The 14,797-nt window shown below is 50.7% G+C and overlaps 1 protein-coding gene across 1 annotated transcript in view; it reads right to left on the bottom strand.

Moving 5' to 3' along the window:
• FGD1 (FYVE, RhoGEF and PH domain containing 1) overlaps positions 1–14,797 on the bottom strand; it is a 49,574-nt gene that overhangs the window by 21,043 nt on the left and 13,734 nt on the right. Inside the window, exons 2-5 of the mRNA XM_025372260.1 lie at positions 2,869–3,042; positions 2,136–2,313; positions 1,571–2,012; positions 376–465 (exon numbers count right to left, since the gene is read on the bottom strand). Of these exons, the coding sequence (XP_025228045.1) occupies positions 376–465; positions 1,571–2,012; positions 2,136–2,313; positions 2,869–3,042 (884 nt within the window). The remainder of the gene's footprint in view (positions 1–375; positions 466–1,570; positions 2,013–2,135; positions 2,314–2,868; positions 3,043–14,797) is intronic.

The raw sequence follows: 14,797 nt of genomic DNA, 5'->3' as shown, positions 1-14,797 counted from the left end.
AGAGCAGTGAACAAAGATAAAAATCTCTACTCTCAGGGATTCTAGTGGATTTGGGATCTGGAATAGGGCTAGGGTTAGAATGAAGTTCACAGCTAGGGATAAATTCAGGATCTGGGTCTGAGTCAGTACTAGTGTCAGGTCGCAGTCAGGGCTGGTATACCTGCCCAGCATTAGGAGTGAGGGTTGGTATCACGATCAAGCTTGGGGCATAATCAGAGTTGGCTTCATGGACAAGTTGACTTCAAGGTCAGAGAGGAGTCTTACCGCCTCTAAATTCTGGCCACAATGGTGGGATTGAACTCAGGCCCTATCACTTCCTCCTTGAAATGCACCTACAAGGTCCTGGGGCCCTGGTACCCGCAAGGGGTCACTCACCTGATCCAGGAGATGGAGCCTGGAAACGTAGGCCTTCTCAGTTTGCAGGAGCTCATTGGCAATGTGAAACACCTTTTGCTGCACAGTCAACTGGAAAGGAGAAACAGTAACCCCTGATCCATCATCCTCTATCCTAACCCTCATCCAAGCCCCCAGAATTCTTAAAATAGTTCCCATGCCACTCTAAGCCTAATACCACCCTAAGATAACCTTGACCCCCATCTCCAGATCTGTAAGTCCTTCAGCTTCATCCCTGACCCCCAGTCTACCATAAGGCTTACCCCTCCATTCTGATGACACGCACTCCCTCACTCAACAACTCATTCACCCGCTCTCTCTATTCTGACTCAGCAGAGTGTAGTGGTTAAGCATTTTTGGGATGGTAAGTCAGACTTCCTGGGTTCAAATCCTAAGCTCTGCCATTCACTAGCTTGCATAACTTCTTTAACAGCTCTGTATTTAGGACGCCTCATCCATAAATACAGATAATAATAGGATCTATTTAACGTAGAGGCTGGCGAGAAACAAAAACAAAATAATAATAGGACCGAAGTCTATTGATAATGTATAAATAAAACACAGCAGACTACAGATTAAATGGCGTATAAATGTTAATTAATCATTTATTCACCTATTCAGTACACTATCAGCAAGGGCTTGCTGAGTACCTGGGGTGTGAGAAAAGCACAAAAGTATAAGAACGTATAAAACTCATTGCCTGTTGGCCCAGTTTCCTATTCGTTAGATATATTTGTTGACTACCTGCCATGCTGGCAGTCCCTGGCTTTGGCCCCCACACTTGAGCTTGGTCCTGGCAGAGCAAGTATTCTGGCTGAGATCTAACTCAAGTGCAAGGGTGCCTTCTGAAGAAATGTTAGGCTGCCCAGGCACAGAAAGGGGTCCCTGCTGCCAAGAGCCTTCATCTGCACAGCCTCAGGCCCCTGCAGGGCTCTAGCTCTTGCGCCCCTCCTCCAGCTGTGGAGAAGTCTCTATGGATGTAAGAGACTTTCCATTTTACAAATAAGGAAACTGAGGCTTATGGTAGGGGAGCGGAGGGGGAAAAGACTTGCCCAGTGTCACAGAGCTTGGAAACAAGGTCTTATTTCGAGAAATACTGAGCTAGGGGAAGAATCAAGCATAAAAGGCTCCCAGGTTCTCCACATGGTCCTGCCTCTCAGTGAACACAGGTCAGTACCTCCACAGACTCCTGTCTCTCCATCAGGGGCACTGGGATTTCTCTGTCCTTCTCTTCCTCCTCCTCCTCGTCGTCCTCCTCCTCCAGGTCACTGTCAACCTCTTGGGAGCCAGGCCGGTGGGGGTCGGCCAAGGCAACAGGCACACTAGCCAGGGCAGCGGGCCCAGGGCAGAGGCTGTGGCTGGGGGGCCCGTCATCACTGACGAAGCAGGTCTCCTCGCTGTTGGATGGCGAGCTGATGCTATCAATGCCGCTGTCCCGGTTGGGCACCTTCTCGCCGTCCCGGGGCCCAGGAGCCAGCAGGAACAGGCAGCGAGAGGCCTCGCCCTCTGGGAGCTGGGGCACTGGTTGCTGCGAGGGTGGCTGTGGCAACATGGCTGGCTCTGGGGGACCTGGGCTGGGGCCAGGGGCTGGCCTATCCGAGGCGACAATCACAGGCTCTCTGAGGTGGGTGGTGGACACACATGGAGGCAGGGTATGAGCTTGACTGAGGCCTCTCCTGACTATCCTTTCCTGTCCCAGGCTCCCCCTTTCCCCTAGAGGGTGCCCTAGGGACCAGACTCACCTTTCAAACTTCTCAATCAGTGAGGATACTGCTGCAGAACTGGGGCTGGCCTCTGCTCTGGGGGCCAGGCCTTTGGCCACTCGGGGGTCGGCAGGCAGTGGGCGTGATGGTGGAGGGGGGATGGGCTCCAGTGGGGGTGGCATCCGGGGCATCTGCAGGTAGCTGGGCTTTGGGGGCACTGGAGAGATGAATGGGGAAGAGAGAAGGGAGACATCAGTGAGCTGGATTTGAGCCTGGCTAACATGGTGAAATCCCATCTCTACTAAAAATACAAAAATTAGCTGGGCGTGGTGGCACGTGCCTGTAGTCCCAGCTACTTGGGAGGCTGAGGCAGGAGAATTGCTTGAACTCAGGAGGCAGAGGTTGCAGTGAGCCAAGATCATGCCACTGCACTCCAGCCTGGATGACAGAGTGAGATTCTGTCTCAAAAAAAAAAAAAAAAAAAAGCTGGATTTGGAGGTGGCTGGCTGTCATGGCCAGGCCACAACCCCCTCCACAAACCACAATCTGCACCTTTGCCTGAGGTAGACACAAAGGGGCTGAGGTGAGATCACAGTATGCACACATTAGCCTCAGGCCACAGCCCTCTGTGCACTAGGTAGGTAGCACTGCCCCCGGAGCACGGTGCCTCCCCATCCTTCTAACAAACCCTCTTCTCTGCCACTGGCTAACTTCTCCCTTCCTCTGACCCCTCCCCTGGGCCACTTCTCTGCTCTTTTCCGGGACCACTTACCCTGTGGCTTTGGGCCCGGTGCCCGCTTCAGTGGTGAAGGACGCTGGCTAGGGGTTTCGGTGGGGGGGCCTGGGTCTGAGCGAAGCCTCTGGGGACCTTCTGGATGAGGCTCTAGGCTCTGGCCAGGGTCAAGGGACAAACTTTTAACCAGGATCCGGTTTCCCTGGTGCAGCCCTGCAGGAAGAGAGAAAATGGGTGTGAAGTAACTGACTTTAACCCAAAGGGGAATGGGGTTAAAGTTAAGACTGGCATGTCTTAGCAGCTATCTGGGGTATTGGGTTTCTCTGAGCCCCTTTCCTGGCCACAGTGTTTTTCTGGGAAGCCCCTACCCTAGCCCTCAGATGGAGAGCCAGACCCAGGGCTGGGGCTGGCTGTTTTCATCAACAGATAAGAATTCTTTGTGACTAGTGCATTGATTCCATGTATGTCAGCAGGCAGTATTACTAGTGAGTTTAACCAGGCTGGGGGTGGCTGTGAGCACCCTGAACTTTATATATGCATTTGCGGCCTTTGTTTATACAGCCACATAGGTATGCTGAGTATAAACCATTCTTCAACGTTTTTGTTAAGGTTCTGACAATATCTAGACTTTCTTGTTTACAATTTTGTGCAGCTAAGTATGCTTAAAAATGATGAAATTGTGTTTCATGAGCAAGTTTTGCTTCTTGAAATCCCAACTTCTGGCTGGGCACAGTGGCTCATGCCTGTAATCCCAGCACTTTGGGAAGCCAAGAAGGGAGGATTGCTTGAGCTCAGGAATTCGAGATGAGTTTGGGCAACAAAGTGAGACTCTCTCTCTACAAAAAATATAGAAGTTAGCTGGGCATGGTGGTGTGCACCTGTATTCCCAGCTACTTGGGAGGCTGAGGTGGGAGGATCAGTTGAGCCTGGGAGGTGGAAGTTCCAGGGAGCTGAGATCACCCCACCGCGCTCCAGCCTGGGCAAAAGAGCAAGATGCCGTCTCAAGAAAAAAAAAAAAAAAGAAGAAAAATGAAAACAAAATCCCAACTTCTCAGCAATCTGTATTACCCTCCTCAACTTCCACATCTACACAGACCCACACGCATCTTCCACCCCTGCCACACACACACGTGCAGCATCCAGAGTTCAGGTCACTGAAATAACTTTAAATCAAGCAGCCAGTTCGGAAAAAGGGGAGGCCTTTTTGTACTGTCCCTCTTCCCTCACTGTATGTCCCCTAAAGCCACCTCTATCTTTGGCTCTAGAGGAGATGATGGTCATGCTTAGGAGAGAGGATTTGGTCTGGGAGGCAGTGAGGGATCCCCCACCCCAAAGAAAGGAATGTGGGGCTCATGTGATCCTGGCTGGGCAGGGGGCTGTGGGAGTGCCTCAAATGATAGAGAGGTCAGGTGGGGCCAGAGAGGAGTGGGAAAGGCCTTGGATGCTAGGCTGACATCCATCCTGTAGCAGAAGGGAGCCACAAAAACCCCTTGCAGAGGGAGAGATGGAGGCAAACAGGTGTGAGGACAAGAGAGTAGTAGTCAAGAGCTCCCGGAGGTACCACCATCACATGGTGTAGGTTATGCTGTGCCACAGCCACATGGCCTCCCACTCAGCGCCACAGAGGGTCTGTTAGCCTATATCACACACAGTCTCATAAATGACTAGACACAAATGGGCCCACTCAGTCACAGAAACACTTGGTGTTATTTATACCATCTCACCCAACTGTAGGTGATCGCCCTCCTGAAAGCCTAGTTACACACAGTCACAAAGATCTGCGGTCACAACCTCACATACGATCACACAGCCTCGCGGTATCACACACACCTGCAAACATGGTCATGCAATCACAAAGACACACAGTCACACAATGGCAATTCTACCATCTCACACACAGCCTCATATAACCGCCCAGCCACATACAATCATATACCCAGCTAGACATTCTTCAAACATGGTTTCACTGAGTCACAAAGATGTACATTGTCATTTACACCGTGTCTCACAATTGCAGGGCCATGGAGTGTCATACACACCATAATGTCACACCTGCAAACATGGTTACACACAAACACTATAGGCACACAGAGTCAATTATACCATGTCAGACACAATCACATACAGTGGCAAAACAGCATAAAGTCACATGATACCACACACTCAGAATCACAAACTCACAATCACAGACATGTGGCATACAGGTGGCCCTCCATATCCATTGGTTTTGCATCCTCGGCCTCTGCATGGAGGCTGATTGATCGAAAATGTTTGGGGAAAAAAAACAAAAAATAGCAATACAACAATAAAAATTATATAAATAAAACCCAATACAGTATAGCAACTATTTACATGGCATTTACATTGTATTAGGTATTCTAAGTAATCTGGCGATGATTTAAAGTATACAGGAAGGGTCAGGTGCGGTGGCTCACACCTGTAATCCCAGCACTTTGGGAGGCCGAGGCGGGTGGTTCACAAGGTCAGGAGTTCAAGACCAGCTTGACCAACATGGCAAAACTCTGTCTCTACAAAAATACAAAAATTAGCTGGGCGTGGTGGTGGGTGCCTGTAATCCTAGCTACTAGGGAGGCTGAGGCAGGAGAATCGCTAGAACCAGGGAGGTGGAGGTTGCAGTGAGCCGAGATCACGCCACTGCACTCCAGCCTGGGTGATAGAGACTCCATCTCAAAAAAAAAAAAAAAAAGTATACAGGAAGATACACATAGTTTATATGCAAATAACATGCCATTTTATATAAGGGACTTGAGTGTTGGTGACTCTGGTATCTTCAGGCCGTCCTGGAACCAATTCCCCATGGAGACCAAGGGACAAATGTCATTTACTATGTCATACTCATCTAACAAACACATCCACAGTGTCCCTGGGTCTTAGCCTTAGGCCCAGGAATATACACACCTGTGGGACACTTGCCACCTCCTAAACAGTCACTATGTCACATGCAAACTGTTGTGAAAACACACACACACACACACACACACACACACACACACACACACACAAAGACCTCTGCACCCTCCCCTTCCAGGGTCACATAGGCAGAAAGAGTCACAGGGGATTTTAGGTCTCCCAGTCCCGGAGGGAAGAAATAGCCCAACCCACAGGGTTCCAGCAGCTTCCCTAGGCCCCTGACCTCACCCCTGGCTACATCCCAGTCAGGTCCACCCCAGGGGACTCAGATCAGGGTCCTTTCCCAGCACTGAGGGAACAGGGTGCCCCAGGCCCCAGGCCGAGCGCCCCTCCCCAACTCTGTACCTTGCTTTGGGTGTCGTTCCTCACTTCCTTCCCCACCTAAGCTGGCAGGGCCTGGCCAGAATGGAGGAGGCGCTCCTCTCCGCTCAGCTGTGCCGCTTACCCTGCCCTGCTCAGCACATCCTGGCCTGGTCTTGCCCTGCCCTCCCCCTAGGCGTGGGGGTGAGGAAGATGAATCACCTGGAGGGTGGCACAGGCGGAGACATGGTTAGAGAGACACATGGCCAGAGCAAGGGAGAGAGATAGAGAGAAGCTGACAGGGCCAGAGATGCAGTGAGTAAAGCCAGGTACCCTGCCATGCAGAGACCCCTCCTCAGACATATACACATAGGTGCCAGGGTCCCTGGTGGCCCCTGTCTGCCTCCTTGGGCCTGGGGGAGCCCACTTATCTCCACACCTCAACACAGGCAGGCCTCCTCTGGGCAAGCCCTCCTACCCTATCTGTAGCAAAGCAGCAGGGCCCCTGGATAAGGCTGCTCTCCTCCTGCTCCAATGCTGGTCCTTGGGATAGAGTGACCATACATGCCACTCTCCATGGCCCTGCCCTAGCCCACCCACTGCTCCCTCCTCACCCATCTCACCTGAGAGCCCACAGACAGGCCTGCCTCTCCATTCTCTCTGCCTCCTTGCAGGCAGCCCTGCAGGAAGAGGAGGCCAAATGAAATGCAAAGATTCCCTGGAGTCCCAGGTGAGAGGAACAGAGATTATCAGCCCAGTTTCTAGTAAGGAGATAGGGTCAGAGAGAGAGGCAGTGACTTGCCCAAGGTCGCAGAGCAAATCAATGAATGGCACACTTTCTGGCAGACTGGTCATGGACTGGATTCCTTCTTATTAACCCCACTCTCCAAGGGGAAGCTGGAAAAGAGGGGAACCAGGAGGGGCAGGGTGGACCCAAGGGCTTCAGAAAGTCACAAACTGCAGTGTAGCTAGTAAGAGGGACACCCCTCAACCCTGTCCACAGGGAATTGAACAGGGGTCCAGTTTAGGAGCCTAGGCCTGACCAAGAACCAGGCTAGGTTTCACCGAGCGGGGGAAGGTTCAAGATCCCTCCCTCTTGTTTCAGAACTCCCTCTCCCTTGTCTCTCTGCCTACATTTCCCTGTCTGCTGTTTTCCCTCAGTGGCCTCCTTGGCTCCAAGTCTTGCTCCCTCCAGGTGGCTGAATGAACTTTCTTACAGTCCAGCTCAGATCATGCCACTTACCTGCACAAGAACCTTCTGTAACTCCCCACTGTCCATGGGAAAATAGAAACTTCTCAGCTAGGCCGGGCGCGGTGGCTCACGCCTTTATTCCAATACTTTGGGAGGCTGAGGTGGGTGGATCACCTGAGGTTGGGAGTTTGAGACCAGCCTGACCAACATGGAGAAACCCGATCTCTACTAAAAATACAAAGTTAGCTGGGCATGGTGGCGCATGCCTGTAATACCAGCTACTCGGGAGGCTGAGACAGGAGAATCACCTGAATCCAGGAGGTGGAGATTGCAGTGAGCTAAGATTGTACCATTGCACTCCAGCCTGGGCAACAAGAGTGAAACTCTGCCTCAAAAAAAAAAAAAAAAAAAAAAACTTCTCAGCTAGCCCTCAGTGGCCCCTCATTACCATGCTGAACTCTATGGCTTTCCTTGGCTGAGTTTGGTCTCCAGAATATTTTTGAACCTAGCAGACCCTGTGCTTGGGGATGAGAAAATCCCATCCCTGCCCTTGGGGAGCTCCCAGGGTAGGCCCCCCTCCTCCTTCCTAGAAACCACAGCCCTTCCCACTGCCCCATCCTGTCCCTACCCAGCAAGGTCCTGGATTCATTTTCTCCAGCCTTTTTTTTTTTTTTTTTTTGATACAGGGTATCTCTCTGTTGCTTAGGGTTAAGCACGGTAGTGTGATCAGGTCACTGTAACCTCAAATTCCTGGGCTCAAGTGATCCTCCCATCTCAGCATCCCAAGTAGCTGGGACTCCAGGGTACTCACCACCATGCCTGGCTTTTTTTTTTTTTTTTTTTTTTTTTTTGGTAGAGATAGGGACCTTCTTTGTTGCCCAGGCTGGTCTCAAACTCCTAGCTTCAAGAGATCCTCTTGCCTCTGCCTCCAAAAGTGCTAAGATTACAGGCATGAGCCAATATGTGCCCGATTCCTGCCTATTTTTCTTGTGGTTGATAATCCACAACATTATCACACCTACACCCACACCTCCACACCTGACAAGATCCTCCACCAGCACTGCCCCTTCCATCAATGGATTTACAATTCCCCAGTGCCCAGTAGAGCAGAGATCACCAAAAAGCCCCCCTCACACACATTTGGTCACACCACCAAATCTTTTTTATTTTTTACTTTTGAGGTGAGGTCTTACTATGTTGCCCAGGCTGGTCTTGAATTCCTGGGCTCGAGCAATCCTCCTGTCTCAGCCTCCCAAGTAGCTGGGACTACAGGTGTGTACCACCACACCCAGCCACCACCAAATCTGGTAATACTTTGTGGAAATGTACCCAGCCACACACCAACTGGGCACATCCCTCAAAGACCCAGAGAGAGAACCACAGAGCTACTTGTGTCTGTGCACCGTGCTTGGCACAACTGCACACACACAACCACCACTGCCACTTGGACATCTCTTGTCACCTACGGAAAGCATACTCTAGGCACCCCAGGAGTGCCACTGCACTGTTCCAGCTCTGCTATGGGGATGGGGGTGGGGTGTGCACCCTTCCTGCCCCACTCTCAAACCCCTGCTCCCCCAGGCATTCATCAGGCCAGAAGGGCAATCTTGACTCTTACCCTCAGGGAGTTCCCAATCTCAAAGACAAAAGACTCTAACTCAGGAAAGGTAAGGAGGGTCAGCCTCTGGGGACTGGGGAAGCTCAGGGGAGGGGAACGGATAGGGTGGCCAAACTACAGGACACTCACTCAGTTAATTTTTTTGTTTTGTTTTGAGACGGAGTTTCGCTCTTGTTACCCAGGCTGGAGTGCAATGGCGCAATCTCGGCTCACTGTAACCTCCGACTCCGGGGTTCAAGCGATTCTCCTGCCTCAGCTTCCCCAATAGCTGGGATTACAGGTGCCTGCCACCACACCCAGTTAATTTTTGTATTTTTGTAGAGATGAGGTTTCACCATGTTGGCCAGGCTGGTCTCGATCTCCTGACCTCAGGTGATCCACCTGCCTCAGCCTCCCAAGGTGCTGTGATTATAGGTGTAAGCCACCACACCTGGTCACTCAGTTAAATTTGAATTTCAGATAAACAAGGAATGTTTTAGTATAATATGTCTCATGAATACTTATACTAAAAATTTCTTAAGCTATACTTAAAAAATGACTTGTTGGGGTGGGCGTGGTGGCTCATGCCTGTAATCCCAGCACTTTAGGAGGCCGAGGCGGGTAGATCACGAGGTCAGGAGTTCAAGACCAGCCTGGCCAACATGGCGAAACCCCGTCTCTACTAAAAATACAAAAATTAGCTGGGCGTGGTGGCAGGCGCCTGTAATCCCAGCTACTTGGGAGGCTGAGGCAGGAGAATGGCTTGAACCCGGGAGGTGGAGGCTGCAGTGAGCCGAGATCATGCCACTGCACTCCAGCCTGGGCAACAGAGTGACACCCTGTCTAAAAAAAAAAAAATGACCTATTGTATATCTGAAATTCAAATCTAATTGTATTAAATAGTTTTTGAAGGCTAATTCTGGCAACCCCAGTCAGGGAAAGCTTCCAAATGAATGTGGCAGAGCCAGGCCTTCAAGACAGCACCTGGTAGCCAGAGTTCCCCCAGACTCTTGTCCACTTAAGTCTCAAGCAGGCTAGGGACTCTACCCAATTTTTTCTGCAATGGGCATCTGAATGCTCACGACAGTGCCGTTATTTCAGGGATGGCCTTGAATCTGGTCTTTTTTTTTTAAGTCACTAATTTAAAAAGCCATGATACTTGACTATTCCCAACAAGGGTGGTGTCATCATGATCACTGACTGGACTGCATGGATTGAACTGCTGCAGCACTTGTATTAGGAACAGCTGGCTTAGGACTTGCACAGACCTCAGTTTAGATTCCAACACTACCTTTTACTAGCTGTGTGGCCCTGGGCAAGTCTCCCCATCTACCTGAGCCTCAGTTTCTTTATCTGGAAAAAAGGACTATAATAGCAGTTCCTTGGTTTGGGGGAGCCTATGGGACAACGAAGGGAAAGAGCACAGTGACCCACCCTGCCACACACACACAGAGCGATATGGGTTAAACTTGAAAACCAACAGAATCACACATCACAAAGCCACAAAACTACACACATAGATACATAAGCCCACGGGCTGTAGGCTGCAACCCAACGTAAAACTGTGGATACACTGAGAAACACAAGCAAACTCAGCCAGAGATAGACAGAGAACCCAGATCCGCTCACCAGGACAGCTCTGCAGATCAGGGCAGGATTCCTATGAGAGGTGGTAGGGCAGTGAAGACGATGGTGCCCTGTCCTCCCCATTCAAATTCAATTCAAAATACAAGCCAGAAAAAAAATTGTAAAATAAGTGTCAAGAAGTGTAGCTGAGGTTTGAATTTTCCCATGACAACTTATTGTTGTTGAAATAGGAAAATCCTTCCAAAAATTGTTTGGTTGCTGCATGCCCCTGCGTGGCAGGTGTCCTGAGCACATGCTTCTGGGTTTACTGGCAGATAAAGTCCAGCATCTAGCTAAGTTTGAGGACAAGGGCTCCTTTTGCCCATTCCCACTGGAACTGGACCCTGCATCTCCCTCAGCCCTTCCTGGGAATTTCAGCTGCCAACTTTCCCCCTCCTCAGCTAATAGCAACCCCTCTCGCTTCTCCCAGCTACTGTAGCCTTGGCTTACTCTCAAGACAGCTATTAGGGCCCCTGACTGGACCCTGGTCATTAACTCCCTGGTGTCCTGGGGCAAGTGGTTTCAAAGCTCTGGGCCCCAATTTCCCCATTTGGGGCCCAGAGCTATGAAGGATAGCTCTGCAGAGATGCTAAAATGGGGAGAAATGCGTTCTGCTTGTTGTGAACAATCGGCGATGAGATCCTAGGGTAAGCAGAAGCCGGCCCCTAGCACACAGGCCTCCTGACAGCCCAGGCAAACTTCTCCCTACAGCCCTCAAATCTCTTCCTTTCCCGGCTGAGAGGTAGGCTCCAGGGACAGCTGGAATTCCTGGGGGTGGGGTGGGGAAAGGGAACAGAGGGAGTGGAGAACAGCAGAAAGGAAAGTGCCTTTTGGGAAGCCAATTCTGTGGGGCGAAGGGGCATCTCTCTGCTTGACAAAAACAAAAAAAACAAAACAAAACAAAAAAAAAAACAAGAAAAACAGCCATAACTGCCCCACCTCTTCCCAACTGCCCCTTGAATGTGAGCTGCAGGCCAGCTGCCCCACTCCACCTTCAAGGCCAGACTGCACCCAGGCCTTGCCTGACCTAGCAGATGTTGTCTCTGAAAGTTCAAACTCAAAGCTCGGTCAAGTGTGAAATGTGCAGAAGGAGCTGTTTACAGGAACCCTGTAGGTAGCTCAGGGGTTCCTTCTCTGAAGTCCACTGTTCTTCTGAACATAAGGACTCTGCAGAAAAATGGAGGCACTTTCTATAGCGTGAAGACACTTTCAAGAAGTGGGGGCCATTCTGGCAAGTCAGGAGCTTCCTAACTCTTTCGAGTTTCTTAAAGAGCATTCTATCCTTCAAAATCGAGACACTTTCTGTGAAATGGAGGTCTCTTTAATAAACAGAAGGCCCTTCTGTAAAGGGAGGAAGTTTTTCCAAAAACAGGAGCCTTCTTCAAAGTGGAGGGACATTCTGTAAAGTGACAAGAGTTCTCTAAAGGCCCTTTTGTAAAATGGATGGCCTGTTTGTAACCGAAGAATTCTTAAGGATCATGACAAAACAGAAGACTGTTAAATAGGGGAACTCCTTTTTGTAAAGTGGGGCCCCTTCTTTAAAGAGAAGGATGTTTCTGTAAAGTGCGGACCCTAGTATAAACTGAGGAACTTTCTGTAGAGTGGGACAGTCTAAGGCCATAGGGAATGGTGGGGACTGGGTTAAAATGGAAAGCACATGCCTAACCTGAAGTAGAAACAGCAGCTTCTCCCCTCCACGCAGGTGTCACCTTGCAGTAATGCGGCCCTGTATTGTCAGGTCTTCCAATATTTCAAGGGAATTCAGAAATCCAGATTTTTCTTCTTCTTCTTCTTCTTTTCTTTTTTTTTAGACAGAGTCTCACTCTGTTACCCAGGTTGGAGTACAGTGGCGTGATCTCGGCTCAGTGCTACCTCTGTCTCCTGGGTTCAAGCGATTCTCCAGCCTCAGCCTCCCGAGTAGTTGGGATTACAGGTGCACGCCACTACATCTGCCTGATTTTTGTATTTTTAGTAGAGATGGGGTTTCACCACATTGGCTAGGCTGGTCTTGAACTCCTGACCTCGGGTGATTCACCTACCTTGGCCTCCCAAAGTGCTGGGATTACAGGCATGAGCCACTGTGGCCGGCCGGGAAATCCAGGTTTTTCATGTGAAATCCCTTAATTTTAAAAACTGTGGGCAGGCCAAATGAAACTTGTGAGTCAAATTTAACTTGTGGGCCATCACGTTGCACTGTCTGAGTTAGCTGATCCTGAAGGCTCATTCTACCCCTGCTGTTTATGCCTTGCCCTATCTCCCATGCTCTTGCCCTTGAGTAGAAGCCTTGCAGGTCCCATCTCCCACTCCCTGGAAGGGCCCAGTGTCCTCTGTGTCTGAGCAGGCTCAGGGAGCTGGCCCATGCATTACTTGTCAGAAGTTCCCCGAATTGGAATCTGCCTTTTGTTCTGTCTGACCCGGTTTACCTTCTGCCCTGTGCAGGATGCCTAAAGAAGAGAGAGCAGGAGATTGTAAGAACATGCAGAAATCTCTGGAACTCAAGCTGTTCACTTTTTAGTAGAGGATATAAGATATGAGGATTCAACTGCTGAACACCTACTCTGGGCCAGGTGGTGTGTTGATGCTCTCGTATGGCATCCTCCTAATGATCCGGTGAGCTATTACCCATTTTACAGATGAGGAAACTGATGCACAGAGAGGCAAAATAATTTGCCTGAGGACAGCTAAAAGTGGTTGAGCTGGGACCAGATCCCAAGTGTGTCTGTGTCCAGAGTCACAGAGCACATCTTCAGTGACTGCTGAGTTGGGAAAGAAATCACATTTGGAGCGGGGAGAAGAGAAGACTTCCTAAAGGAGGTGGTTTTTAGTTGCACCATCCAGGCTGGGGTGTGTTTTTTTAAGTATAGATGGACTGAGAATGGTTCTGCAGACAAGGGAAGAAGAGTGGGCAAAAGTGTGGATACTGGGTGGGGAGGTAGGAGTGAAGCATATATTTGGAGCACGTAATGTCCTGGGTTTGCAAGAAGGCTCCACAGCAGGAAGAAGAATTAGGAAAGGCCAAAAGATAAAAGCAAGCAGACACCCCCTTCCCTACACCACAACCACCACCATACACCTATAGGGGGCATGCAGAGACAGACGCAGGCACGGGAACAGACACAGGTATAGAAACAGACGGACACATCCACAAGATCTAAGGAGACCCACATGCAGAAACATCTAGAAACTCCCATATGCTTAGTGCCAAGGTGACATACAACCAGGCACAGAGGAGCACGTAACATATACAGACCCAGAGACACACATGGATCTATATACAAACACACAGATGGCCATACAGAAACAAGAACATTAAGACACACACACAAAATAGATCCACGGGGACAAAGAAGGCCAGGCACATGCACGCGCGCGCGCACGCACACACACACACACACACACACAGAAACCAAGCAGCCACATGAGAGCATAAGCAGCCCATCCCTCTTCCAGTTGCTTGATTACTGTGAGGGCCCAGCCACCTCCTCCCTGCTTCTCTAGACTAGAGGCCAGAGAAGGATAGGGGGCGGTAGCTCCACCCCCCACTCCTCCCCCCCCCCCCCCCCCCCCGCCCGGCCCCTCGCCCCGGGAGGAGCTGGGGACTTCAGAGGACAGGAAGGGAAGGGAGTGGAGCTGCAGCTGGGAGCACTGGGAGCAGTAATTACCCGATGCTGGGGCTGCCACGCTGGCTGAGATTCCCCTTCCCGTGAGGCAAAGCCGCTAGGGGGATGGTCCCTCTGACCCTTGCCTCAACCCCAGGGACCCCAACACCCACCCATCTCCCTTCCCATTCACCAGAGGCCTGACCAAATCTGAGAGTTGGAGACACAGACGGATCATGAGGGGAAAAGACAGATGATAAGAGAAAGACACTGGGACAAACACAAGGAGGGAGAGGACAGGAAAACCACAGAGACCCAGAGATGGACATAGAGGGAGATGGACAAAAGGGACAAGTCAGAAGAGAGACAAAAGACAGAAAGGTCCACACAGTGCATGGCAGTCAGCGAGGGATACAGGCCCAGGCAGAGGGGCAGGGACAAAAAGGGCAGGCCAGGGCCATCTGTTGAACGTGGTGACAATGTGCCATGCCAAGGGCTGTGGGATGGATCTGTGGCATTGAATCCTTACAACAACCCTAGAAGGTGGGAATGACAACCCCATTTTCCAGTTGAGAAAACCGAGGCTCAGAGGGGTGAGGTGACTTGCCCAAGGTCACATGACACTTTAGAAAGTGGCAGACCTGGGTGTGGGGGGCTCTCTCTGCTGCCGGCCCCTGCCAGAGACAGGGAGGCCCAAACAGAGATCCCTGAGGGAATTCTCCA

This window comes from Theropithecus gelada, chromosome X (genome assembly GCF_003255815.1).
Source record: "Theropithecus gelada isolate Dixy chromosome X, Tgel_1.0, whole genome shotgun sequence".
Taxonomy (NCBI): domain Eukaryota; kingdom Metazoa; phylum Chordata; class Mammalia; order Primates; family Cercopithecidae; genus Theropithecus; species Theropithecus gelada.
Note: the sequence above shows the minus strand (reverse complement) of the source record. Positions and strands in the feature narration are given on the sequence as shown.